General features: G+C 37.5%; 1 protein-coding gene across 2 annotated transcripts in view; it reads left to right on the top strand.

Moving 5' to 3' along the window:
* Window positions 1-1,072: 1,072 nt before the first annotated feature.
* The window catches only part of ALKBH8 (alkB homolog 8, tRNA methyltransferase), a 62,223-nt gene continuing 35,330 nt past the window's right edge, over window positions 1,073-27,965 (top strand). The window contains exons 1-8 of one of the 2 annotated variants that reach the window (XM_059070362.2): window positions 1,073-1,225; window positions 7,540-7,675; window positions 11,380-11,617; window positions 14,302-14,433; window positions 15,431-15,526; window positions 17,753-17,857; window positions 18,972-19,042; window positions 27,329-27,435. In XM_059070362.2, coding sequence (XP_058926345.1) covers window positions 1,104-1,225; window positions 7,540-7,675; window positions 11,380-11,617; window positions 14,302-14,433; window positions 15,431-15,526; window positions 17,753-17,857; window positions 18,972-19,042; window positions 27,329-27,435 — 1,007 coding nt within the window. In that variant the 5' untranslated portion in view covers window positions 1,073-1,103. The remainder of the gene's footprint in view (window positions 1,226-7,539; window positions 7,676-11,379; window positions 11,618-14,301; window positions 14,434-15,430; window positions 15,527-17,752; window positions 17,858-18,971; window positions 19,043-27,328; window positions 27,436-27,965) is intronic. The other variant, XM_059070359.2, reaches the window with a different exon arrangement.

Here is a 27,965-nt window from a genome sequence, read left to right as displayed (position 1 = left end):
CATGTTTTCCCTTATGCCCTCTATAGTAGTTTGCAACATCTGGTTGATTTGATTTCTCTAGCTTGAGTTTGTGTCTTCACTTTTGCTATTCATTTTCAGCCTCACACTCGTTTTACTGGACTATTGCAATGGCTGCCTATCTGCTTGCCCAAGTTGTTCCTTCCTCCTTCTAATCTTTTCTCCATACAAATCATTCATCCACTCAACAACACTCTTGTCAATGCCACTTTTCCTGAGCAGACAACCTTAACTTTTACTGATAGTCCACTGTGGTAGTGTGCAAATGGGGGCACTGTCTCAGCACCGTAAGTGATTTCCTTCCCACTCCCAAGTTTCCTTCCCTGCACTCACACAGCTCATAATCCAATGCAAGCAGCATGATTATAATACATTCATATCACACAAATAACGTTAGAGCAGGAACAACAGCTAATCATCACCCTCTCCTGTGTCTTTTATTTCTGATCTGTTACCAAATCTTTTCCCTTTTCACTTCACCACTGCAATAGCCTGTTACCTAGTCTTCTTTTAGTCTCTCCTCCTACCTTCCACCAGAAGCTCCTGTCAAATTACCCGATTTCTTTCAGGGATCCCCTTAGGCCTACAGAACAGAATGGCATAAATTCTTCTAAAATGTAGCACAGCCCATCTTTCCTCTTCTATCTCCTCAACATTCTTCCACACATCTATCACCTGGTAGTATTCACCATTCCCCTGGCTCATTCACGCATTTTCACCTCCCACTCTCTTGCCTATGCGGTGTCATCTTTCAAACCCCAGGCTTCTCTCCCATTCCCGTAAGACTCAGGAGGTAAGATGCACAAAGCCCAAGGCGGAGGGGGGCATTACTCAGGGACCGAGGGACAGAAACCTGTTTGACCGTGTCCATTTGGGAGCTACCCCAAATAAGCTGCACTAACAACCTTTGCTATGCCGCCCTAAAAGTCAACCTAATTTTCACTGTAATGGAGAGCAAGCCCTTCACCGGTCAAGACTCTTGGCAGAGAAAGCAGCACTAAACACTCTGGGAGGCGAAAGGGCTTGTGGGAACGTCGGTCATCTCCCCGCAGACTCATGGGAAATGTAGTGCAGTTTTCTCCAACATGGCTGCGCCCAGGAGAGTTGACGTTCTGGTGCCCTCTGCGGCTTTTTGGGATAGAGTGGGAGAAGCTGCCGAAGGAGAAAGCACCCGCGTGGTGAGAACCCAGCCTGAGTCAAGGCGGAGGTTTGTGGCACTTCTTATTGGCGGGCATGATGGATGCAAATCGCCGTTTTCTCTAGTTGGCCTCTTCCGGTCTCCTCTATCTGCCTCAAGGGCTTCGGACCTCACCAGGGAGAGGAGGGATGGTCCGTGGGCAGTAGGGTGTCTGTGCGTGGGGTGCTCCTGTCAGAGTTTGAGGTGCACGTGCTTGTATTTGTTGCGGGTGCTCACGTGGTGTCTGTGTCAATCTTCTGTTTCTTTGGGGGTTGGAGACAGGCGGTTGCAACCTGGGGAGTGTTGGCCAGTGGTGTTAGCTTCAGGTTTTTTTTTGACCCTGCCAATGCAGTGAAGAAAGGATGTTGCTGGTGGTCTGGTAGCTTACAAAGCTGAATCTTCCTATGCTCTTTTTTGAGTAAAACCGGAGACCCCTGGGCTTCTGGTACTGTGAGCCTATAGTTTTGGCTGATTTCATTTAACAGATATTTACTGAGTACTTGCTGAACTCTAGGCACTCAAGTTCTGTGCTTTCAAGTAGGTCACAGCCTTCTGGGTGAGCCCAGCACACAAACAGGTAATTATAATGTGAAAATTGCAGGGATAGAGATACACATTAGATATTAATGAAAACATTGAAGAGGGCCACCAAACTCAGAATCCTGGCGAAGAGGTTTAGGAGGTAAGATGGCACGTTTAATAATTTTAGGCTTACTCAGTAAACGTTTATTGAGTAACTCCTAGGTGCTAGGTCCTGCTCTACGTGCTGAGTGCTACAGGGTGAATTAATACAGACCAAAAAAAAATCTCTACTTTCTTTTTTTCTTATTTCTTATCTATTTATTTAATTATTTTATTTTTGGCTGCTCGGGTGAGGCACGTGGGATCTTCGTTGAGGCATGCGGGATCTTTTTGTTGCGTGAGCTTCTCTCTGGTTGTGGTGCACCGGCTCCAGGGTGCTTGGGCTCTGTAGTTTTCCGCACGAGGGCTCTAGTTGAAGCACGCGAGCTCAGTAGTTGTGGCGCGAGGGCTTAGTTGCCCTGCAGCATGTGGGATCTTAGTTGCCCCGCCAGGGATTGAACCCTCATCCCCTGCATTGTAAGGTGTATTCTTTACCACTGGACCACCAGGGAAGTCCCAGAATCTCTACTTTCATAGAGCTTACTTTCTAGTAAGTTAAAGGAGGAAGATAGAATAAACACAATGACTGAGGGCATTAGAAAATATAGAGTAGGTATTCTTCAAATAATTAAAATGAGGTGATATGACAAGTGATGGGTCAGTTTTTCCTAATCATTAAAAAAATTTGTTTTTAAATAGGTAATGCAATTTGAATAGCTGCTAAATTCAAAACTTACAAAAGAGGAGCTTCTCATTCCTGTACCTACTCTACCTGTTTTCCCTTCCTGGTGGCAACCCATATCACTGATATCTTGTATGTCCTAGAAACCTGTATGTATAATTTGTATACCTGTACTGTACTTTATAACCAGGGCTCATTTGATAGGAATTGAAGTTGTTTCCAATGTTTGCTATTAATTAAATTTAATTTACATACAAGCACAGGAACATTTGTCTATACTGCTTGGTTCATTTAGGCTGTCTTATTTAAGGAGAGCATAGACACACATATTACTATTACCATTTAGGCAATATCCAATAGGATGTGTTGGGGTTAAACTTACTAACAGAGCAGATGTGATTTCTAAACCCTTATTATCCTATGGAGAGTGTGCTTAGGCTGGACTCAGCATGGCTGGTATTCTAATAAATAGTGACCTGGCTCCTGTAACATCCCATAACAGTTCCATAACATGGCAAGGAGCATGCAAGCCTTTGTGCAATAGTGGAAATCCCTTGGCCAGGGAAGTGGCCTTGTTAGAAAGGGGCACCTCCACATCTCAGCAGCTGGTATCAGCCTATTCCTTGGTGAGGTGACTCGACTGGTCTTTCTTCACATGTAGTAATATTGCCTCACTGAGGGAAGGAAAAGGGAAAGGGGATGACAGATATGTGATTATGAGGCTCCGTCTACTGGTACTGGACTCTAAGTGTCAGACTTTAAAAAATGTATTCAGCATCATCTTTCTTCTCATTTCTTCTACTTTACAGTCTTTGCTCATGTAACATATTTAGAAAAAAATTCTTATTAGTGGCTTCATCCCTGTTCTTCATTACTAACTGCAAAAATGATGATCTTGGAATGGAGTGGCAATAAGATAATTCCTTTGAGGGCCCTCAGCTTTTCTTGGTCTTAAACAAGTCTTATCTGGCTCTTCTGGAAATTAACAGTAATTTAGTAGTAGACGTATTTAATACTTTTAACAAAGTTATGAGATAGTGTCAAAGAATAACACAGCCAGACATTAGTTAAAGCAGTGAAAACAGACTTTATTTAGTAATTATTGACAGTAGGAGAAAGAGCTAAACTCCATTCCAATTTGTGTGGAAGTGATTAGGGTGTGTGTGTGGGTGCTCAGTAGAGTCGGAGAAGTAAAAAATTATAAAGGGTGGGTCAGTGTAAATGCAGTTAGGCCAGCTGGCAGTTATCAAAGTTAGGATTCCATCTTGTCACAGAGACTGAGAGACAGAGGCCCTGTCCTTCCTGACAGTTACATTTCAAAGGGGGAATTCCCTGGCAGGCCAGTGGTTAGGACTCTGTGCTTTCACTCGGAGGGCGCAGGTTCAATCCCTGGTGGGAGAACTAAGATCTTGCAAGCCACATGGTGCCGCAAAAACAAAAACAAAAACAAAATATAAAACATTTCAAAGGAATGGTTTTCATTGAGAGAGACATGTCGAGTTGCAGGAGATACATGTTCACAATTGTAAGCTGGGTTTTTTTAGCAATTTTATTTAATTAATTATTTTTATTTAATTATTTTTTGGCTGAATTGAGTCTTTGCTGCTGCATGCGGGCTTTCTTTCTAGTTGCGGCAAACGGGGGCTACTCTTCATGGTGGTGCGCGGGCTTCTCATTGTGGTGGCTTCTCTTGTTGCGGAGCACGGGCTCTAGGTGCGCAGGCTTCAGTAGTTGTGGCATGTGGGCTCAGTAGTTGTGGCTCACTGACTTAGTTGCTCTGCAGCATGTGGGATCTTCCTGGACCAGGTCTCGAACCCGTGTCCCCTGCATTGGCAGGAGGATTCTTAACCACTGTGCCACCAGGAAAGTCCTGTAAGCCGTTTTGAATAAGTGCTTTAAAAAAGAACGGAGGTCAGGGGCCTATTGTTAGGGGAGATGTTAGAACAAATAGTAAAATATCCAGGCAGCATTTTAAGTTTTCTCAGGCAGCCATTTTAATGGGGAGCTGGGGTCATCCTAGGGTATGGCTTTATGCTGCTATAAGCTAGAATTTGGTGAAGTTTTTTAGTACAGCGTTTGGATGGAGTTATGTGCCAAGAATAGGCACTATTTTTCCTGTTTTATAGGTGAAGAAACCTAAGCACAGAAATAAGTAAGTAACTCGCACAGGGTCATATAGCTAGTAAATTGTAAACCTGAGGTTTGAACCTAGAACCTGGACCCCTAAACACTGTGTTATACTGTCTCAAAAAACTGAAGGAGGCTCTGGGGAAACAAAAATATGATTTAATTCTTGTCATCAAAGAGCTCATAGTCTAGTGGAAGGGGACAAACATTAGAACAAATAATTATAATTAGTGCCATGTTAAAAATATATATTCAGCTGTCCCCTTCCTGTGTAACGATGACTCCTAAAGCTTTCTCTCTAACCTCATTTCTTCTCATTTTGCCACTTTATGTTTTTCATCTACCAGCCAGACATTGAAACTGTGTATCTTAACAGTACTTCAAACATATTATATCCTAAATCTGACTTGTCACCTCCCTTACTGAGCAGCTCTTCCTGACCCTCTTCTGACTTTCCAGTTTTGGAATGACATCACTAACCTCTCAGTCACTCAGGCTCTGTCCTGTTAGTAACTGATCTCTGATTCTTCTCTCCCTCATGTCCGAGTAGTCATCAGGGCTATTTATTATTCTTGAACTTTTCTTTTGCCTATTTCTCCCTATTTCCTTTCTTCCTACAGCCTTCACCCTAGATAAGGCCAGCATTTCTACTTGTTAAGCAGGGTTATTGCAAGTCCTTTTGCCTCTCATTTCCCTATTGTGCTGTCCAGCCAGCCTGTTTTACTGGCCTTACCTCCTATCACATGTGCTCCATGTATTATTAAACTGGATTACTGGCCGTTCTTTCAACAGTCTCAGCATTTTTCTCTATACATAAAGATTAATAATTAGAGTTTTGACTGTTTGAGAGCTGTTTTGGATTATGATTTATTTATTTTATTTTTAAAAATTTTTTTATTTTATTTTTTTTGCGTTACGCGGGCCTCTCACTGTTGTGGCCTCTCCCGTTGCGGAGCACAGGCTCCGGACGCGCAGGCTCAGCGGCCATGGCTCACGGGCCCAGCCGCTCCGCGGCATGTGGGATCTTCCCAGACCGGGGCACAAACCCGTGTCCCCTGCATCGGCAGGCGGGCTGTCAACCACTGCGCCACCAGGGAAGCCCATGATTTTTTTAAAAAGTAAATTTATTTATTTTTGGCTGTGTTGGGTCTATATTGCTGCACACGGGCTTTCTTGTTTGCGGCGAGCGGGAGCTACTCTTCGTTGGGGCATGCGGGCTTTTCATTGCGGTGGCTTGTCTTGTTGCAGAGCATGGGCTCTAGGTGCACGGGCTTCAGTAGTTGTGGCATGTAGGCTCAGTATTTGTGGCTTGTGGGCTCTAGAGTGTAGGCTCTAGAGTTGTGGCTCACGGGCTTAGTTGCTCTGCAGCATGTGGGATCTTCCAGGACCAGGGCTCGAACCTGTGTTCCCTGCATTGGCAGGCGGATTCTTAGCCACTGCGCCACCAGGGAAGTCCCTGGAATATGATTTTATTTAACTTCTTAAACTTATTTCATTTGCTAACTTTGAAGACTTTCAATTGGGTGAAGAGTGGAATCGGTGGATCAGCCAACATTTTCTGCTCTAAAAAATTATGTCAACTACTCACTGTCTTTGCCAGACACATCTCTTTCTGTTTTTAGCTTCTGTTCTTTATTGCCTCACTGGATACCCTCCCTTCCATATGACTCTATATTTCTTGTCCTTTGATACTCAGCTCAAGTCCCCTTTTGTTTTGAAGTTCTTTCTCCCAAACTTTTCCAGTTGACATTGATCTTATCTTTTTGTCTCAGATTTGTATCACATCTAAAGACCATTAACACTTAATTATCTAAAGACACATCATATTCTTTCATTGTTTAATGTTTGTTTTCCTCAACTAACTTATAAACTGGTTGAAAGCATAAACTATGTATTGTATTTGTATGCTGTATAGTGCTGAGACCATAAGTAGGCATGTGTGTATTCACTCATTATCATTTGTTTATCCCTTCAACAAATTTTTGTTGAGCACCTACTGTGTGCTGGCATTCCTTGGAGTTTACATCCTGATGGAGGAATTAAGACAGCAAATTAATCATCACAAATTGTGTTAAATTCTGTGAACAAAATAAAATAGACTTCTGCAATAAAGCATGATGTAGGGTGCTGATTTGGATAGTGCAAAGACCTTTTTTGGAATAGCAGTCAATAACTACTTGCTGATTGACATATTTCAAAAATAATAAAAACACAATTCTATGGGCTTCTTACACCTGTTATTTTAAAAATTATAGATACAAAAATATATAACATATAGCTTAAAAATAAAAAAACAAACACCTAAACCACCATCTAGCTTAAATACTTTTGATGCCTCTATGTGTCCCTTTCATATCACGGTCTCTTCTCCCCCCCTGAAATAACTTCTCTCCTGAACTTTGTGTTTATCATTTCCTTGCTTTTCTTTGCATTATGCTATATATGTATTTCTAAACAACATATGGCTTACTTTGGGATTTTGAACTTTATATAATGGAATCATACTGTATATTCTTCTGTAAATTTTGTCTGTTTGTTTGTTTCTTCTTTTTTTCCTTTCCTAACATTATGTTGTGAGATTTGTTTGTGGCACATTTTACCTAGGACTTCATAAGTAAAGGGATCGCATATGCGAAAATAGCTCACTTAATAGCACTAAAGCATTGACATGTTTTGTAGAACCTACCAGAGATGCTATTAGATGTTCTTGCTTCTTTGTTACCTTCTTAAATATTCTTTTATTGTCCATGCATCTGTTTGTTCTCATGTCTCTTGGTTGGTGACAAGTATGGTAACCATTTAAAAATTATCACATAGAAATATTTATAAACTATAAAATACATGAATAGTATTATTATAACTGTTTCTTGGGACTCTTTAAGGTTGACATTTTATACTTTTTTTATTTTTTAAGTATTGCCATGGACAGCAACCATCAAAGTAATTACAAACTCAGTAAAACTGAGAAGAAGTTCCTAAGGAAACAGATTAAAGCCAGGCATACTCTGCTGAGACATGAAGGCATTGAGACAGTATCCTATGCTACTCAGGTGACCTAAAACTATTATTATCATTTGAATATGAATGTATTGCCATGTTAGTGTGTTCTAAGTAATATCTGTTAATAATTGCTTAGAGAAGAAGGCTATAATTGTTCCATCATGTGTTACGATCTGTGTTAAATATACATATGATAGGACCTGCTAACTTTCTATTTTGGGACATAGCCTAGTATAGTTTGAATTTCCACTGACTGTGTTGGTTGAACTAGAGGAAGTTGTAATTCTGTATTAATAACAATAACACTATACAACTGTTTACAGTTTACAAAGCATACTTATATTCATTATTATATTTAATTCCCTAGAAATCCTTATGAGGTAGATGAGAAAACTAAGGTTCTGAAAGGTTGTGATATGTCCATTGATATAAGGTGCTGAATAGAAACCTAAAGCTAGATCTTTTGTACCCTAATGCAGTCTTCTTTCTTCTATTCCTAACTTCATCTCTATTATAAAGTATTTGATTATATGCTGTGAAACACTTCTTATTTATGAGACCTTATTTACAAAGCCTTTTTATTTTCTGATGGGCAATGATTAAATGATAAATATGTATGTATGTATACATACTCCCTATCCCCCAACCCCCCTTACACACACACACACACACACACACACACACACACACACACACACACACAACTCTTCCTGGGCTATGAATGAGAAGAACTTATTTTAACTCTTAGCTTCTCCACGTATTTGTACATGAGCAGTACCCTTTGACCTCAGCTTTCTTCATTTGTAAGGACATAGTATTACATACTTTTTATTTATTTGGATTGTTACATTCTAGAGAACATGTATATGATAGTACTTCTTCATCATTAAATACATGAATGTAAAGTATTCTTACCATATTCTTTCTGGTTTTAAAGATATAGGATAACAGTAGTAAGGCAGCTTAGCTAGCTAGTATCTAACTGAGGACCAAAGACATACAATTTAGGAGGTGAAGCTGGGATTAAAATTTAGACCTCTTGATTCTCAGACCAGTATTCTTCTCTAATGCTTTTTCTGTCTTCTGTAATGCATCATAGTTTAGGAGTGAGTGCCCTATTTAGGGAGATTTAATATTAGCAGGTAAAAGGTCCAAACTTAGATTTTCTTCAATATAATAACTTCAGGCCCTCTCACCCCTGGCATCCATGCACAACGAGCCTCACGCCCAGGTTCCTGCACTGTTCCCTCGCGGCCACAAGACGTCGGGTGCTCCTTCTGCTCCTGCCACCCGTGCTGGCCACGCTGGGGGCTCGGGGGCTCCGTGACCGATGAAGTACAGTGTAATGTGATGAGGCAAGCTGCCTGTGGCGGCAGATTCATTCCTGTGGCCTGACTCTGCAATGGAGGGCAGGAGTGCCTGGATGGGGCGGAGGAGCAGTGTGCTTTGCAGGTGCAAAATCTTCATCAAGCGCTCATCACTGAAGAAACAGTTGTAAGGTATCATCCAAAAAACCAGCATCATGGAGGACTTTTCCTTTCCTGAAGTACACCTTCAATAAAAGCACATATACATAAAAAAACACCAAACCCAATAACTACAGAGAATTTAAACCAAATCCCTCAAAAAAAGATGGAGTAGATAATAGATTAGAATTAATGTCTGCACACACTTCCTGCCAAGACCCACTGAGGCTGTGAGGCATTCAGAAGATTTATGACATACCCTATTTTCATCAATTCTCAAGCATAACTGGCTTTTTTCCCCTTACAGGGGTTGTGAAGACAAGTGGTAAGAAAAGAAATGGGTTAAGTTTCTTTGCTGCCTCTGAAACTTGTTTCTGGTTGAGGTTGACTTTTTTCTTCAGACCTCTAGAAGCTTTAATCTCACCTTCATGGCTTCCAAAGTGTCATTTTATTTGGACTTGATTATTTTTTTCTCTTCAATATTTTTAAAGGAAGAGAAAACAATTGTAGATGGACTTCCAATTATATATTTTCTATCTAGGGGACAACAAATGCTTTTTTCACTGTATAAGTACAAGGTGCCTTTGTACAACTTTATAGTGATTGTTAGATTTTTCTAGAGCCATTAACCTCAGATTATCAGGACTGAAGATAACTTAAAGTCTGAATTCTCTTCTTCATATTACTGAAAAAATTGCTTGGCTGAACAACTGTTTATTAAATTAAGCATTTCATTATATTATATAACTCACATGTAATAATAAATAAGTTCCTCCCTTCCCTCTACCATGGCACTCATTTTTGTGTGGTTTGCCTTTAGCATTGCCCACAACTCACTTGGATAGCATTTTTGAGGACCCTTAGTATTCCTTAAGTCACCTCATTGTTTTCCCCAGTTCCTAGATGGGACAGTGGACCCTTGACATTTACAAAACCTTTGCAGTTCCTTAGATTTGGGAATATTGGAAATGTTTTTGTAATTGTGGCTACATATGACCAAGCTATTCTGGTACTTTAATTTATAACTTCACTGAATGAGGTCCAGGACAAGCCATCTGAGACTAAATTTTATACCATATTTTATAGTATTGTATTAATGTGTTTATTAGTGTGTGTGTGTGTATACTTACATACATATAAAGTATTGGCTGCCCCATGAAAGAACAGAGCTTTACTTATTATCCAATTTTATAATAATTGTTTTATATTCTTTTAAAATAGGGTTCTAGATATTCCCATTTTATGCATATGAAGCTAAAACATTATGTTCTACACTCCGGCTTCATATAAATCAGGTGTTGGCAGACTACTGTCTTCAGGTCAAATCTGGCTTGTGAGCTAAGAATGAGTTTTACATTTTTAAGGGTTGTTTAAGAATAAAACAAGACTGTGGCAGAGGCTTATATGACCTGTGAAGCTTAAAATATTTACTATCTGGCCCTATTCAGAAAAGTTTTGCTAATACCTGGTATAAATGATGAAACTGATGAGCATAGGCCATCAGTTGTTTACTTTTGTTATGCTACAGAGTTTAAAGATCTTAATGCTGTGTAGAATGTTTTTTAAGTACAGAGACTATAATGGCACTAGGCCATAAGCATCAGAATAAAAATAGGAGACCTCCCCTACCTAATTCCTTGAGTAAAGTTAAACAGGATTGCAAATGACAGGAAGTAAGCATGATATTTACAAAAGAAAAAAATTTAATTGCAAAATGACTGAATAACCCACATACAGAGGAAATTTTTCCTGTTTTATGTTCAATAGAACTTGTAATTGTTTTTTTCTTCCAGCCAGTACCTTTACCTTTAGTTTTTAGTAAACATTGTATAATAGTTATATAAAAAATATGGATTCTGGAAACTGACAGAAGAAAATTTGAAACCCAGCTCCAACTAATCACCACCTTAACCTCATTTTTATGATTTTTAGTTTCTTTCTGAATGAAGTGGGGCTTATATTACCCACTTTGTAGGATTGTTGTGAAGATTATGTTAATGAAGATTGAGTAGGTAAAAACATATAGCACAGTGTCTAGCAAAAAAGCAAGTATTATGTAAATCCTTGTTTCTTCTCTCTGCCTCCTCTTTCTGTTTCATTATGTTAAACTTATGTACAGTGAAAGTTATCTTTTAATTTGTATGTACATGGTCATTAAGAAATGAATATTTTACTGTAAAGGCTATTAAAAATCAGTATTATTTACAATATCTTATTTTTAAATTAAATTTAAAAATAACAGGTTGATATCAATTGCTCATGTTACTTTCTTTTTTTGTTTTTTTTAGAGCCTGATTGTTGCCAATGGTGGTTTAGGTAACCGAGTGAGTAGGAACCAACTGTTCCCGGTGTTAGAGAAGTGTGGATTGGTGGATGCTCTCTTAATGCCACCTAATAAGCCCTACTCATTTGTAAGATACAAAACTGTAGAAGAATCCAAGAAAGCCTATGATACTCTCAATGGAAAAGTAATAGTGGATGACTTAGGACAAAAGATTATTCTGTACTTGAATTTTGTGGAAAAAGGTATATCATACAGGTATCTTTTTAAAAATGGTTTTTGCTTTTATGTGAGTTTTCTTTTCATACCTCAGTTGGAAGTTTCAGTTATTGTGAAACCAAATTGAATGTCAGTTAAGCAACCCCTTTTTGTTTAACAAACATTCTTTAAATGCCTAGTTTGTACAGGCATGGGACTAGTAGTTTAAGGGAGGTGATTTAGACATAGCTTACCAACCTAACTATATTTATTATGTATGCATGTTATTTTGGAGCCCTGCTATCTAATTGTGTCTTTCAAAATGTATTGTTGAGGATTTAGATCACCAATTTATTTTATAGTGTCTACCCAGAAGCTTTCAATTAATCACTTAGGAATTAATTGTGATCCAAATGATTACATGCCAAGGTTCATGATTATGGAGGAGCAGCTTTAGCTACCAAAGATCCGCAAAGCTTTAGAGTGGCGATGTCCAGTAGAACATTCTGTGATGATGGAAATATGTTCATATTTCATATCTGTACTGTCCAACACGATTGTTTGGTTTTAAAATTTAATTTTACTTAAATTAATTAAGTTAACTAATTTAAATAAAAGCTTTGCAGACTGATTTACAGAATTGCTGCAGGGATTAGTACATCTTTTCACCACTGAGCCATGGAAATGAGATACATTGAGATGAACTTTGACTTAGACTTCTGATCTCCTCCTATTATATTCATTTGCCACCTATTTAGACAAAGAGTTTTGTTTAGATATGCTGGGAGTGGGTAGGTGAGTAGAATATGATCAAATTTATGTTTTATAAAATAAGGTTCAAAGGAAACTAACTCCTTTAATGATATATTTTAGAAGTTATAATTCTCAGTGTCTACAGGTACTTAATTTTTAAAATTTCTTTAAAAATTTATTTATTTTAATTTATTTGGTTTTGTCTGCACTTGGGTCTTCGTTGCTGCACGCGGGCTTTCTCTAGTTGCAGTGAGTGGGGGCTACTCTTCATTGCGGTGCACAGGCTTCTCACTGTGGTGGCTTCTCTTGTTGTGGAGCCTGGGCTCTAGGTGCGCCAGTTTCAGTAGTTGTGGCACGTGGGCTTAGTAGTTGTGGCTCGCGGTCTCTAGAGCGCAGGCTCAGTAGTTGTGCATGGGCTTAGTTGCTCCGCGGCAATGTGGGATCTTCCCGGACCAGTGATTGAACCCATGGCCTCTGCACTGGCAGGCGGATTCTTAACCACTGCGCTACTGGGGAAATCCATATATGTACTTAATTTTAAATCTGACTTAAGCTTTCAGATTTTGAAAACTAGATTTTTTCATATTTGTGATCAGTTTTTGAAAATCGTATGCTTTAGGAATAAGTTTTTTTTTTAAATTGGAGTACAGTTGTTTTACAATGTTGTAGGAATAAGTCTTAATCAAAAAATATTGTCCTTGGGTTTTCCCCCATTCAGCATGTTGAACACTGTAAGAAATTGCATGAAATGAGTTTTGGAGTGTTTTTTATTTGAAATCCTGTATTAAGTCCAGATGTATTTTTTTAATGTATTTTTTTTTGAAGTATAGTTGATTTACAAGGTTGTGTTAGTGTCTGGTGTACAGCAAAGTGATTCGGTTATTTATATATATATATGTGTATATATATGGAAAAGAATATGAGAAAGAAAATATATACGTATGTATACATACGTATATATTTTCTTTCTCATATTCTTTCCCATAATAGTTTACTACAGGATATTGAATATAGTTCCCTGTGCTATACAGTAGGACCTTGTTGTTTATCCATTCTCTATATAATAGTTTGCATCTGCTAATCCCAAACTCCCAAAACCATCCCTCTCCCACTGCCCGCCCCCCTTGGCAACCAACCACAAGTGCATTCTCTATGTCTGTGAGTCTGTTTCATTTGTGTCATATTTTGGATTCCACATATAAGTGATATCATATGGTATTTGTCTTTCTCACTTACTTCCCTTAGTATTATAATCTCTAGGTGCTTCCATGTTGCTGCAAATGGCATTATTTCATTCTTTTTTATGGCTGAGTAGTATTCCAGTGTGTGTGTGTGTGTGTGTGTGTGTGTGTGTGTGTGTGTGTGTGTACCACATCTTCTTTATCCATTCATCTGTCAATGGACATTTATTTTGCTTCCATGTCTTGGCTATTGTAAATAGTGCTGCTATGAACAATGGGGTGCATGTATCTTTTTGAATTATAGTTTTGTCCTAATGTATGTCCAGGAGTGGGATTGCTGAGTCATATGACAACTCTATATTTAGTTTTTTAAGAAACCACCATACTGTTGTTTTACACTTTTCTATTACTTGACCATAGGAGCAAAAATGAGTATTTAAATTTTTGTATTCAATATTTAGAATCTGATTTGTTTATGGAGGTGCATACTGTAGATATTATGAGAAACCTTTTTTTCTTAGTGAGATTTAAAAAGTGGCTTAATCATGTTCAAACAGAATATTTAAGTAAATACTGTTCTATTTGCTATTGGTAATTGCAGTGGATAAAATGTACCATAATTTTTTATCTTGGCCTTTATTTTTCTGTTTTTAATATGTTGTGTGCCTTTCAGCACTCTTATTTCTAAAAATGAGGTTTGGGGTTTTATGAACTGATAAATGACTATTGGACAGAATTATTTGTCTATGAGAACTTTAAGTTTTGTATTTTGACTATTTTAATTTCATTTCCCACAGCACAGTGGAAAGAGTTGGGGCTTCAAACCTTGCCTCCAGGCCTCATGGTAATAGAAGACATTATTTCTTCTGAGGATGAGAAAATGCTTTTGGAAAGTGTTAACTGGACAGAAGATACAGGCAATCAAAATTGTAAGTAAAACTTTAAATCTGGTATTTAAAAGTTTCTGCAAAATGCCTCATCCTCCTTTGGTTTATTAAAACTCTATTTCCTCAAAATTACTGAAAGTACCCTGGATACAATGTTAGGTAAGTCATACCAAGAATTCGTAAGAGCATTAATAATAAATAGCATTTATATAGGTATCAATTTAAAACTCTGAACTGATTAATATTTATTAGTCAGCATTTGTGGAACTAACATTTATAAGCCGTTTTATATACAGTTGGTCATCTGTTCCGTATCCATGAATTCCGTCAACCATGGATTGAAAATATTTGGGAAAAAAAAGCAAAATTCCAGAAAGTTCCAAAAAGCAAAACTTGAACTTGCCACATGTTGGCAACTATTTACATAGCATTTACATTGTTATTTACAACTATTTTACATAGCACTTACATTGTACTAGGTATTGTAAGTAATCTAGAGATGATTTAAAGCATGTTGGAGGATGTGAAAGTTGTATGTAGGTTACATGCAAATACTGCACTATTTTATGTAAGAGACTTTATTGTTCTTGGATTTTGGTATTTGAGGGAACCAATTCCCCAAGGATACCCGGGGACAACCCTATATTGTCTTATTTGGTTCTCTCTACCCTAAGACAAATCTATGAGGAATCAGCAGTTCAGTAACATATCATTCTAATGTAGTAAGAAGCTCCTGGAGAAATTTACAAATTAGTTACTTTGACTCTTTTCCAGATCATTATCAATCTTGTGAGTGGCAGTGGGCATGTTTAGCTCTTTCAGATTGACTGGGTGAAACCCTTAAAAGTTTGTTTCAATTTTAGACTTAAGAGAATAGCAGCTATGAGGTAGAATGTTTCATTTTACTAAAGACAATAATTTAGCAGTTAACAAAAGTTACCATTACTAAACCAATCCTTATTCATAAAGTTGACTTTGAAATATATGAGGAATGAAATTCTTTTTCTCCTAAATAGTTTACTTTCTTCTCTTCGTACAGTTCAAAAATCCTTAAAACATAGAAGAGTAAAGCATTTTGGCTATGAATTCCACTATGAGAACAACCATGTAGATAAAGATAAGCCATTACCTGGGGGTAAGTAATTGTTGTGTTTTTTTAATACATTAAAAAAATTATTTTAAAATTTATTTATTTTATTTATTTATTTTTGGCTGCATTGGGTCTTCATTGCTGCACGCAAGCTTTCTCTAGTTGTGGCGAGTTGGGGCTACTCTTTGTTGCGGTGTACAGGCTTCTCATTGTGGTGGCTTCTCTTGTGGAGCATGGGCTCTAGGTGCATAGGCTTCACTAGCTGTGGCACATGGGCTCAGTAGTTGTGGCTCATGGGCTCTAGAGTGCAGGCTCAGTAGTTGTGGCACACAGGATTAGTTGCTCCACGGCATGTGGGATCTTCCTGGACCAGGGGTCGAACCCGTTTCCCCTGCATTGGCAGGTAGATTCTTAACCACTGCACCACCAGGGAAACCCAGTAATTGTTAATAAATAATAAGGGCTGGTACAGAAAAAAATTAATAGGATATCATGGTTGAGATTATTTTTCATTTGTCATTTGTAGGTAAACTTATGAAACAGTTGATTAAATTTAAACCATTTAAATTAACTAAATAGTGTAGTTTTGTGTTAAAAATGTTATACATACAAATAAAGTTAAATTTAATTTCTCTTGAACACTATCCATACTCCCATACTCCTCTTCAGAAGTAGTACCATTAACAGTTTAGTGTATACTATGTCAATCCTTATAAATGAGTTTACATCCAAATAACCTGTAAACGTATATAGGTGTTAACACGTAGTATTACATTGTATGTTATAAATTGTATATTCATATATTACCACATTATCACAGTATGTATTAGAGATCTTATATAGGTTTTCATTTTATTGAATGTTCAATAATAGCTTATTGAGTTAATTTCCTTTTGCTAGACATTTAGGTTATTTCTAGTTTTTAGCTTTTACAAGTTGTGCTGCAGTGAATATCTTTGTATACACCTCTTTATGCATTAAAGCAAGAGTTGCTCAAGGGAAACTACTAAATTAGAATTGTGTCAGAGTTATGTTAATTTAAAAATGTCGGGCTTCCCTGGTGGCGCAGTGGTTGAGAGTCTGCCTGCCGATGCAGGGGACATGGGTTCATGCCCCTGTCTGGGAAGATCCCACATGCTGTGGAGCGGCTGGGCCCGTGAGCCATGGCCGCTAAGCCTGCGCGTCTGGAGCCTGTGCTCGGCAACAGGAGAGGCCACAACAGTGAGAGGCTGGCGTACCAAAAAAAAAAAAAAAAAAAAAAAAAAAATGTCAATAAATAGACACTGACAAATTTCACCCTAAAAAAGCTATACCAACACACTCTCACGAAGTGTGTACCTCCTTCCCCCTACCCCTAGCAGCATGTGATATTGTAAAACTTATAACTTTATAATCACCTGATTACTAGTGAGGTTGGCCATTTTTATTTCCTTTTCTGTGAATTCTTTTTTATCTTCTTTACCAGTTTTTTCTAATGGGTGGTCAAATATATTAATAAGAATTTACTATATAATCAGGATATTAATCCTTTGGTAGAATTCTAAGTTGGATTTAAATTTATCTGTATTTTTATGACTTTCATCTTATTTAAAGATTTCCTTTGCCTCACTTATGACTCCAATAAAAGTAAGTTCCACTTTGAAAGGCATGTTTTTTTAAAAAGAAATAATTTAAAATAATTAATTTTTTTTTTTTTTTTTTTTTTTTTTTTTTTGCGGTCCGCAGGCCTCTCACTGTTGTGGCTTCTCCCGTTGCGGAGCACAGGCTCCGGACGCGCAGGCTCAGCAGCCATGGCTCACGGGCCCAGCCGCTCCGCGGCATGTGGGATCTTCCCGGACCGGGGCACGAACCCGTGTCCCCTGCATCAGCAGGCGGGCTCTCAACCACTGCGCCACCAGGGAAGCCCTAAAATAATTAATTTAAAGTAAATTAATAATTTAAAATAACAAAAATAAAGTGGTCAGGCTAATTTCCAGTATATGATATAGTAAATTTTATAATCTTATTTCTGTTTTACAAAATTCCAAAATTGTTGTCTGCAAAATTGTTCTTTTGTACATTTTATTTGATCAAATCAATAAAGTAACTTTAAAAGATTCTTAAAATTTTGTTTTTATTTTACTTTGCCTGTGAGTTTACTGTTATGTTTGGATCTGACCACTAAACTAAAAGCTGTGTGATTTTTATCATAGTGACTATTTTTTCATTCTTGGGTAAAACATGCAAAGTAAATATTTTAATATGTTTCACCTTTATGATTACTGGTTTCAGGTCTTCCGGACATTTGTGATAGCATTTTGGAGAAATGGTTGAAGGAAGGTTTCATTAAACATAAACCTGATCAACTGACTGTTAACCAGTATGAACCTGGGCATGGTGAATATTTCTTCTTCTAAAATTCCAGTCATATATTTCATAACTAAGTGGGTTATATAACTCTCTAAAATCAAAGATAGTATTTTTTAGCTCGAACTGACTCTTTAATTTTCTTATGTTTGTTACCTGTGTTGATTTCAATCCATTTGCAATTCTACACTCAGTATCTTGAGGAGTTTGCATCTCTAAGTGTAAACAGACACAGTTGCTATTTGTGATTTTCTTTTGTTCTCCCTCAACATTTTTTTTGAGAGGGAGAAGATTGCTTTAAAAACAAAGGAGGCATGTAAAATGGAAGAAATCAAATAATTTACAGGTACATAGAAGAAGGCTAACCGGTTGGATCATCATGCTCTTCTTTCTCTTCTGTTGAGAATGTGGAAGACAATTCTAGGATGACATTTTAGTAAAAAATCTTTAGGTTATTGACTTTTTGCACTTGTTAGCAGCATCTTCATCTGATATTTGTACTAATCAAATGATATTGAGGGTTTTATTAATGGCAGGAGTTGTGGGTTTTTTTCCTTCTCTGCATTTATCAGGATGTTTTATGATAGCTTATCTACCTATCAGTCTTTCCATTGGTCTATAAGCTCCTTGAGTACAGAGCTTGTGTCTTACTAGCTTTAGGTACTCTCACCATGTAGCAAAGTTCCTTTCAAGTAAGAGATACTCATTTAACATAGAATGAGGTACTGGTGGAAGAAGCCTTATCTTAATTATTGATAAGATTAGTCTTCACACCTGGCTGTTGTTTTTGTTCTACAAGTACTTGGGAATCCAGTATTCAGAGGTCAAAATGACTTTGTTAGTTATCTTTCACACTTCCTCTTGGGCTGGGATTGGGTAAATGTCCTAGTTAAGGAACGACTCTCAAATCTTGATTTTACAGTAAGGTCACAATGGTGCTTTAACATGAAGTTATATTTTTAGTTTAGACTTAGTTTAATTTTATTCACATTCACCTTAAATGTTTCCTTTTAACTAAAATTACAGTACATTCCTGTTTATCAAATGATGTTTTCACTGTAATACTGTGAGGCTATATTTAGAGTTGTCTTAAATCTACTAAAAGAAAAAATGAAGTGACCTGTTATCCTATCTTCCATCTCAGGAATTCCCGCTCATGTTGACACACATTCTGCGTTTGAGGATGAGATCGTTTCTCTCAGTTTGGGGTCAGAGGTAAATATTCAAACATTTTTATTAGCTATCAACAAATGCCTTACCTTATACAATGCCCTTTTCATAGGATTTCTCACATTTCTTAATCCAAGTGAATTAAGATTTAAAAATGAAATGTGAAGGCACCATTAACAGTTTCATTTCTTACAGACTGTGAAATTATCACAGTCTCTTCTTTAAGGTGTCCAAAGTTTTATCTATCAGTTCATCAGATGCCAGGAAAAGTACTGTAAGTTAATTTTTACACATTTTACTTTTAGAAGTTAAATAAAATACAGACTTCCATTTTGCAATAATTTACTGTAGCAGCATTGCCATCTAGTGGCTAACGATAGTAGCTGCAGGCTATAGATAAAAGAAACAAAACTAAAATGTAAGTGTCTGGAATTGCGATAAACTTTTTCACGTATAGTATATGATTCAGTCTCTTCAACAACTTTGAGCAGTAGAGGGTAATGTCCGTATCTTTACAAATGAAGAATAAGAGGTTCATGTTTATTCATTGACTTGTTTTTAATAGTTGTACTTTATTTGAACTGCTAAAGAAGCTATCAAAAGTGTGATTTAAAGCAATCCGTGAAAACTGCAGATACAATTTTAGATAGAAATCAACTTAAAAGCTTTTGTACAGCAAAGGAAACCATAAACAAGATGAAAAGACAACCTCAGAATGGGAGGAAATATTTGCAAATGAAGCAACTGACAAAGAATTAATCTCTAAAATATACAAACAGTTCATGCAGCTCAATTTCAAAAAAACAACCCAATTAAAAAATGGTCAGAAGACCTAAATAGACATTTCACCAAAGAAGACATACAGATGGCCAAGAGGCACTTGAAAAGATGCTCAACATCTCTAATTATTAGAGAAACGTAAATCAAAACTACAATGAGGTATCATCTTACACTGGTCAGAATGGCCATCATCAAAAAATCTACAAGCAATAAATGCTGGAGAGGGTGTGGAGAAAAGGGAACCCTTTTGCACTGTTGGTGGGAATGTAAACTGATACAGCCACTGTAGAGAACAGTATGGAGGTTCCTTAAAAAACTAAAAATAGAACTATCATATGATCCAGCAATCCCACTACTGGGCATATACCCTGAGGAAACCATAATTGAAAAGGACACATGTACCCCTACAGCACTGTTTATAGTAGCTAGGACATGGGAACAACCAAAATGTCCAATGACATTTCAAGATGTGGTACATATGTACAATAGAATATTATTCAGCCATAAAAAGGAACGAAATTGGGTAATTTGCAGAGATGTGGATGGACCTAGAGTCTGTCATACAGAGTGAAGTAAGCCAGAAAGAGAAAAATATCGTATATTAACGCATCTATGTAGAATCTAGAAAAATGGTACAGATGAACCTATTTGCAGGGCAGGAATAGAGATGTAGACATAGAGAACGGACATGTGTTCATGGGAGGGGAGGGGAACGTGGGAAGAATTGGGAGATTAGATTTGACATAAATACACTACCATGTGTAAAATAGATAGTGGGAACCTGCTGTATAGCTCAAGTAGCTCAGCTCGGTGTTCTGTGACGACCTAGATGTGTGGGATGGGGGTGGCGGGAGGGAGGTCCAAGAGGGAGGAGAGGACTTCCCTGATGGCTCAGTGGTTGACAGTCTGCCTGCCAATGCAGGGGACGTGGGTTCGAGCCCTGGTCCGGGAAGATCCCACATACTGCGGAGCAGCTGGGCCCGTGCGCCACAACTACTGAGCCTGCGTGCTGCAACTACTGAAGCCTGTGCCTATTTTTTCAAATAAATTATTTATGATGAATTTATTCATTCATTTATTCACCCCAAAATATTTGTGGAATATAATCTACTAGATAGAATCTAACAAATAAGGATAAAATCCAAAAAATTTTTATTTAAGCTAAAATGTTTCATTACCTATGTAGCCTTATCATGTACAAAGGAAAACTTAATTTTACTGAGGTGGTTTGTGACTGATCTTGCTTTGAGAGTCCTTTTTTGGATGGTGGTGGATTTCACTTCACAGTACCTGCAACAAATGAAGCCACAGTGTGATAAATGAGAGCTGGTAGCAAGTGGTCTCAGTGCAAACACATAAGCATGATCATATTATCTAATAGGTGTTTAAGCTATTGAATATTCAGTGACGGCTAAAGTGCCTCTAATTGGGCATCTGTTCATTTTCAAGCTTATTTTTTCTGTTATGCAATGTATATTTTGCTCTCTTTTATGGCATTTGGCAATGTGCTTAGACCATTAAACTAAATGATGGCCTCTCCTTTAATTTTACATTCCTCTTGAGCTCAGCCAGATAAAACCATTGAAAAATCATCTGTATTTGGGGGTGAAGAGGAAGAGAGGGCAGAATCTATTATTCAGCTGTTGAGACCTAGTTTTGTAAGGTAGAGTTGTGTTTGAAAGGTGGAATTTGCTGACGCTGTGCTCTAGAGTAGATTTGTTTGTGGTGTTTTCTTTTAAACTTTTAATCGTATCTAATTTTGCTTGTTTCACATAGGCAATACTGTAGACAAGTTCCCAGTTATGTCCCCTAAATGTATTCATGGTATCTGATCAACTAGGAAAGTTTTCACACTAGAAACATCAAATGATGCTCAGCTTCTTACACTCTCTCTCAGAAGCAGTGAGAAATAAGTTCCTTGGGCCCCAACGGTATTTAGCTGCTGCATCTACTACTTGCAGATCACTGTTATATGCCATAAGGTACCATCTCAACTTCATGTATGAGATTTTTTTCCCCCCTCTTGATAAGACTATTAAGGCCTGTACTTTAGAAAATTGCTTCTGACTGTAGGACAAGGGAGCAGAGCTCGTTTTTTTTTCTTTAGTCATTTTCACATGGGAGGTCCTATGTCCTATGCATCGATTCCAGAGTGTGTTGTTACTGCCATTGTCTCCTTCCTCTGAGTTTCACAAGACTTGATAATCTTGAGATTCCAGTTTTCAAAGAATTTAGCAAATGAATTCATGGCTTCTAGTGTTGGGAAACTGGTTTGTTGTGGTCCTTGATTTTAATTTTTCTTAAAGGATGGAAACTAAGCAGACTTACGTACTATAGGTAGGAGATTTAAAGGTCACTGACAGCAGCTGTTGGTCTCCGACATATCCTAGGCAAAATTCCTATTAATTCCTCTGCTTTGGAAAAATATGGTATACCACAAGCTTCTCTTTCAGCTACTTTTCAGCTTAGGAAAGTATACTTCTGGGAATATCATATTTTGTGGAAGGACAAAAAGTTATATTTGTTTTACTAAAAATGTTCAGGGTTCCTCTTCTCCCTCACAATGGACTAATTATCTCATGATATGGTGGGATTCTATATTTATAAATCCAGGGAACGTATGTTAACAGACATTTTTGATATTGTTGTGTTTCTTCCTCTGTATGTAGTTTGTAGCTTCTGTCTTGTATCCTTGCAGTTGTGTCTCCCATTTTCCTTTTCTCCTTTCTCACGTGTCCAAACATGGCAGACATGGCCATGATGAGGTACGTGGAATCACTTGTTTGCTATTTAAAATAAAAAGCAAACTTACTTCATTTTGTTACTGAACCAAACTTGGGTCTGCTTGCCCGCATGCAGTAAAGCCAATCTGCTGACACTGGATTGTGGTGAGGGAAAGGGCAGCATTTATTGTAAAGGTGCTAATACAAGGAGGATGGGTGGCTCATGCTCTAAAACCCTAAAGCCTTGGAAGGGTTTCAGAAAAGCTTTTTTAAAGGCAAGGTGAGGGAGGGGTGTCCCAGGATATGTGATCAGCTTCTGCACAATTCTCTGATTGATTGATGGTGATCAATCCTTAGGTGCCAGATGGTTTGGAGGCTACCTGCTCATAATCATTAAGTAGTTAATTTCTTCCTTTGGTGGTGGTTTTAGCATGTAAAAAAACTCAGGAAATATGTGTCAGATACTATTATCTTGGTACTTCAGAGAGGAGCTAAGGCAGAGTATATGGGGGACGGGTCTGTCCCAGGAAGGCCCCATAGGGTCCTGCTCAGTTACAGGTGGGTCCAGTTAGGGCAACTACAGAAGGTTTAGATTTGGCAGGCTATGGGAAATGGGTGGACTTCTTTCTAGTCTGCTAAATTCTCAGGTTTGAAATATTTTCTCCAGCTAAATATAGTCACTTCTGTCCTCTCAGCTTTCATCATTCTGTATAAATCACACATCATTCTTTACCTGTTATTGTCTCTTGTTGATATACCCTCAAGGGTTTCAAAAGGTTAAAGGTCTCAGCCTATTTTTAACCAATGAGGATCAGGATTAAGTTTGTCTTCTTTCTCAGAAGTGTTCCCAGTAGCAATATATTTTTTCATTTTCCTGTTTAGCCAACATGGAGGAGATCTGTTTCATGTACTTTCTGTTATGCATCTTATCTTTTTTTTTTTGGCTGTGCCATGCGGCATGTAGGATCTTAGTTCCCTGACCAGGGATTGTACTTGTGCCCCCTGCATTGGGAGCCTGGAGTCCTAACCACTGGAACACCAGGGAAGTCCCTGCATCTTATCTTAACTTGAGTAAATACTTGAGTGATAGCTGTGTCTGGGGTTTTTCTTCTGTTGTATTTGTTGTGTTAAAGGTTTTATAAGATCAGAATGTCTAGGGTTTTTGTTTGTTTGCTTTGAACTGAACATTATCCTCAGTCATGCCCCATTATTGCAGGAGAAGGGGGTGTGAGAGAATGGTTATGTCCCAGGTCTTGGGTGAGTTCCTGGGATGGGCTACCAAGTGAGGATTCTTGGCTTCAATGTAGGAAAGAATTCTAGGGTGAGCCATAGTAAATGAAAGCTTGTTTACAGAGACACATTCCATAGACAGAAGGTAGTCAGTCTCAGAAGGTGGGGGGGGGCGGTCCCAGGCTGTGGGAGTGGTTAGTTTTTATGGGCTGGGTAATTACATATGCTAATTAGTGGGAGGAATAGTCTAACTGTTTTGGAGAAGGGATGGAGATTTCCAGGAACTGGGCCACAGCCCACTTTTTGGCCTTTTATGGTCAGCCTGGGAACCATCCTTGTGCCTATGGGTGTGTCATTTAGCATGCTAATGCGTTACAATAAGCTAATGTATTATAATAAGGCTCAAGGTCTACTGGAAGTCAAATCTTCTGCCATCTTGGGCCTAATTAGGCGGATTTGTTTTTATTGTATCCTCAATGGCTGTGTCGTTCTTTTAATGATTGTGCCCTGCCCGCTTCCCTCCTGTCTTACCATGAACTTGCTGGGAACTTGATCTTTATTGACTCTGCCATCTCAGAAAATAAAGAATATAGGTAAAGCCAAAAAGAATAATTGGAAAAACCTCCTGTGGAGCAAAGCTGTCACAGGGCAGAATGATTCAGCAGTTTCTGGCAAGCACTATTTATTGTGAATCCTTAGTGAATTTTTGAAAAAAATCTTTTTTTTTTGGGCCTTTAACAAGCATTATATTTTTAAAATATTTATTTATTTATTTATTTTTGGCTGTGTTGCGTCTTCGTTGCTGCGCATAGGCTTTCTCTAGTTGCAGTGAGTGAGGACTACTCTTCATTGTGGTGCATGGGCTTCTCATTGCAGTGGCTTCTCTTGTTGCAGAGCATGGGCTCTAGGCACGTGGGCTTCAGTAGTTGTGGCAGGTGGGCTCAGTAGTTGTGGCTTGCGGGCTCTAGAGCTCAGGCTCAGTAGTTGTGGTGCACAGGCTTAGCTGCTCTGCTGTATGTGGGATCTTCCCGGACCAGGGATCGAACCCGTGGCCCTTGCATTGGCAGGCGGATTCTTAACCATTGCGCCACCAGAGAAGTCCCACAAGCATTATATTTCAGATACATATATTGTGATGATATTGATAATACTTTATTTTTATGATGGAATATTTTAAGGGAAATTTGATTTTCATAGAAAATGTACATTTAACTTTATAAATAAGAGTCATTTCCTTAAATTCACAAAAACTCCTCAGAGAGGGGAGAGGGTCTGGAAATGGAGTTAATAATTAATCATGCCTACATGAGGAAGCCTCCATAAAAATCCCAGTAGTATAGAGAGATTCCAGGTTGATGAACACGTGGAGGTGCTGGGAAAGTGGTGTGCCCAGAGAGGGCATGGATGTTCTGTACTCCTTACCTTGTCCTATATATCTCTTGCATCTGATGTTCATCTGTATGCTTTATCATCTCCTTTTATAATAAATTGATAAACAGTAAGTAAACTGTCTTCCTGAGTTCTGTGAGCTTCTCTAGTAAATCAATAATGATCATCAATAATAATCATTAATAAGTATTCTGTACATTTTCTAACATAATTCCCATAACATTTGGATTATTTGGTAGTGTATTTTTCTTCCTTGAAATTTGGCTTTTATATTTCAGCACAAATGTTTCCACATTAATTAGTGTCATGTTTGTATTTGTCTTGTCAGTTCTAATCATTTGTTTAAACTGAGATTTCCCTATTTTAAAATCATTACTCTGTTGATAGGAGGGGATGTGTTTGAATTTCACAAATATATATGTATTTTGTATTTTTAAAACACGTGGAATATTAATTAGCCAGAAACTGTAATCTCCAGGTAGGCAGAAAATATGTCTCTTATTCACCATTGGAGTCTTTGATGCCTCACACAGTGATTAATAAATATTTGTCTAATGAATGAGTTATAGTCTAGTCTCTCAGAATATTTTCCAATCAAGAATTTTTACCCAGACAGTTTTCATTCCTTTAAGCCACAACTGATCATCTCTAATAATGTAATTAATAAATACGCTATTATTTTTTCTTATGTGTGGACCTTGGTGTCTATTCAGAAAATTGAAGCCTATATATAATGGCTTAAAAATGGGCCACAGTGGGCTTTTCTCCCCTTTTCCCAACATTTTATTATGAAAATTTTCATACCGAAAAGTTGATAGTATTATACAGTGAATCCCTATATACTCACCACCTGATACTACAGTTAACATTTTAATATACTTGCTTTATTAAATATCTGTTCATCTAACCACCCTCTGTCTGTCTGTCAGTCCATCTTCTTTGATTTATACATTTCAGGGAAGTTTCATTTCATGCCCAAAACTTCAGAATTTATCTACAGTGTTTATAAAATAGAATGCTTTTGGAGTATGACTATTTGAAATTATATGTCATCATTTGGAACAGATAATTGTTTGGAAAATTAAATTCTATCATCTTACTTTATTTTCCATACTTAGATTGGAATGGCGAATGAGAAAGGGAAAAAACCAGCTTAGATCTGTATAATTTTGTATAGTTTACAAAGAATTTTCATGTGCATTATCTAATTTGATCCAATATTATTATTAATAATAGTAGGTAACAGTTATGGAATGCTTTCTTTGGTGCCAGGTTCTGTGCTAAGTTTACCTTTAATGAAGGTACTATGCTAAATTATGTTCATCCCACTGATATTTGGTTGTCATACTTATTTTTCAGATGGATTGATTTGTTCATTTAAATATTTTTTAGCCCTGTCACATGCCTTTTTAAAATTCACATTTGTTAGCTGCTGCTGTGTTTAGACTGAAGTCATCAGTGTTTGGGTTCCTGAGCACAAAAACATTTTCTTGGCTGTTGTACCTTTATATGTTGCTATTTATAATATTTGATCGTAATTTAGGAAGAATTGCTGAAAATCCTCTTGTGTTCTTTGTTTATCTCTTGTAAATCAGTCTCTAAAATCCAAAATGTTGCATGACTTTAAAGGCAAAATGGATTATATGAGAATCTGCATCTAATAGTTACTTTCCCTTATATTATGAATTATTAATATTTCTATGAATAATAAGTGTTTTTTGTATTTATGATGTGCCAGATACTGTAATTTATATCCATTTAACAATCCTGTAAGAGTTGAGGAAACTGGACACAGAAGGGTTAAATGACTTGTCCTGAGTCATATGGCCAGTAAATGAAAAAGCCAGAATATGAATGTTTCATCTCCTAAGTCCTTGTGTTTGACCACTACCCTAGTGTTTTGCATAGTATATGTATGCTCCTCAGACCATCCACATCATAAGTTCCTTAGGTGACTGTTAGAAGTGCAGATTCCTGAGCCTCATGATACATCTACTGAGTCTCTCTGTGGATTAAATATGTTTTTTAGTCATTCAGTTGATTCTTAAGTACACTAAGTTTGAGAACCTCTGTGCTATGCCATCCTATAAGCATTACCATGTTTTAATCTCTATTAGCCTAGAAAGATAGCCAGAATCAATGAACCGTTCTTATTCTTGGAGTACATGACATTTTGGATTGATCTTTATGCTTTTATCTTTACTTCAAGATTGTCATGGATTTTAAGCACCCAGATGGTGTCACGGTGCCCATTATGCTGCCTTGTAGGAGTTTGCTGGTGATGACAGGAGAATCTAGATACCTTTGGACCCATGGGTATGTACTGAAATGACCTTGATGACAGGATACCTTTTGCTTTGTGGGAGTTCTCATTCTTTTCTTCCTGAGCCACCAGAACCATGCTCCAGGCTTGCACATTGAGGCTTCTGGGTTTTAAACCCCAGGGACATCTATGGCTTTTTAAAAACTTTTTATTTTGAAAAAAATTCAAATTTAAAGAAAAGTTATAAGCATAGTATGGTAAATTCCCTTCACCTTTCACATAGATTTACCAATTGTGAATATTTTGTTGTGCATTTTCTCTCTCACATGTTATCATTATTATTATTTTTGCTGAATCATTTGAGAGTAAGTTGCAGCCATCATGACTCTTTACCCTTATATGCTTCATTGCATATTTTTAAAAAGCAAGGACATTGTCTGTATCAGGGGTTGCCAAACAATGGCTCGTGAGTCAAATTCAGCCCTTATTTTTACAAAGCTCTTGAACTAAAAATGGTTTTACATTTTTAAGCGGTTGTAAAGAACAAAAACAAAAACAAAAAAGAATATGTGGTAGAGACTGT

The sequence above is a fragment of the Kogia breviceps genome, chromosome 7 (genome assembly GCF_026419965.1).
Source record: "Kogia breviceps isolate mKogBre1 chromosome 7, mKogBre1 haplotype 1, whole genome shotgun sequence".
Lineage (NCBI taxonomy): Eukaryota > Metazoa > Chordata > Mammalia > Artiodactyla > Physeteridae > Kogia > Kogia breviceps.
The sequence above is the reverse complement of the archived record's forward strand: the minus strand, read 5'-3'. Positions and strand labels throughout refer to the sequence as shown.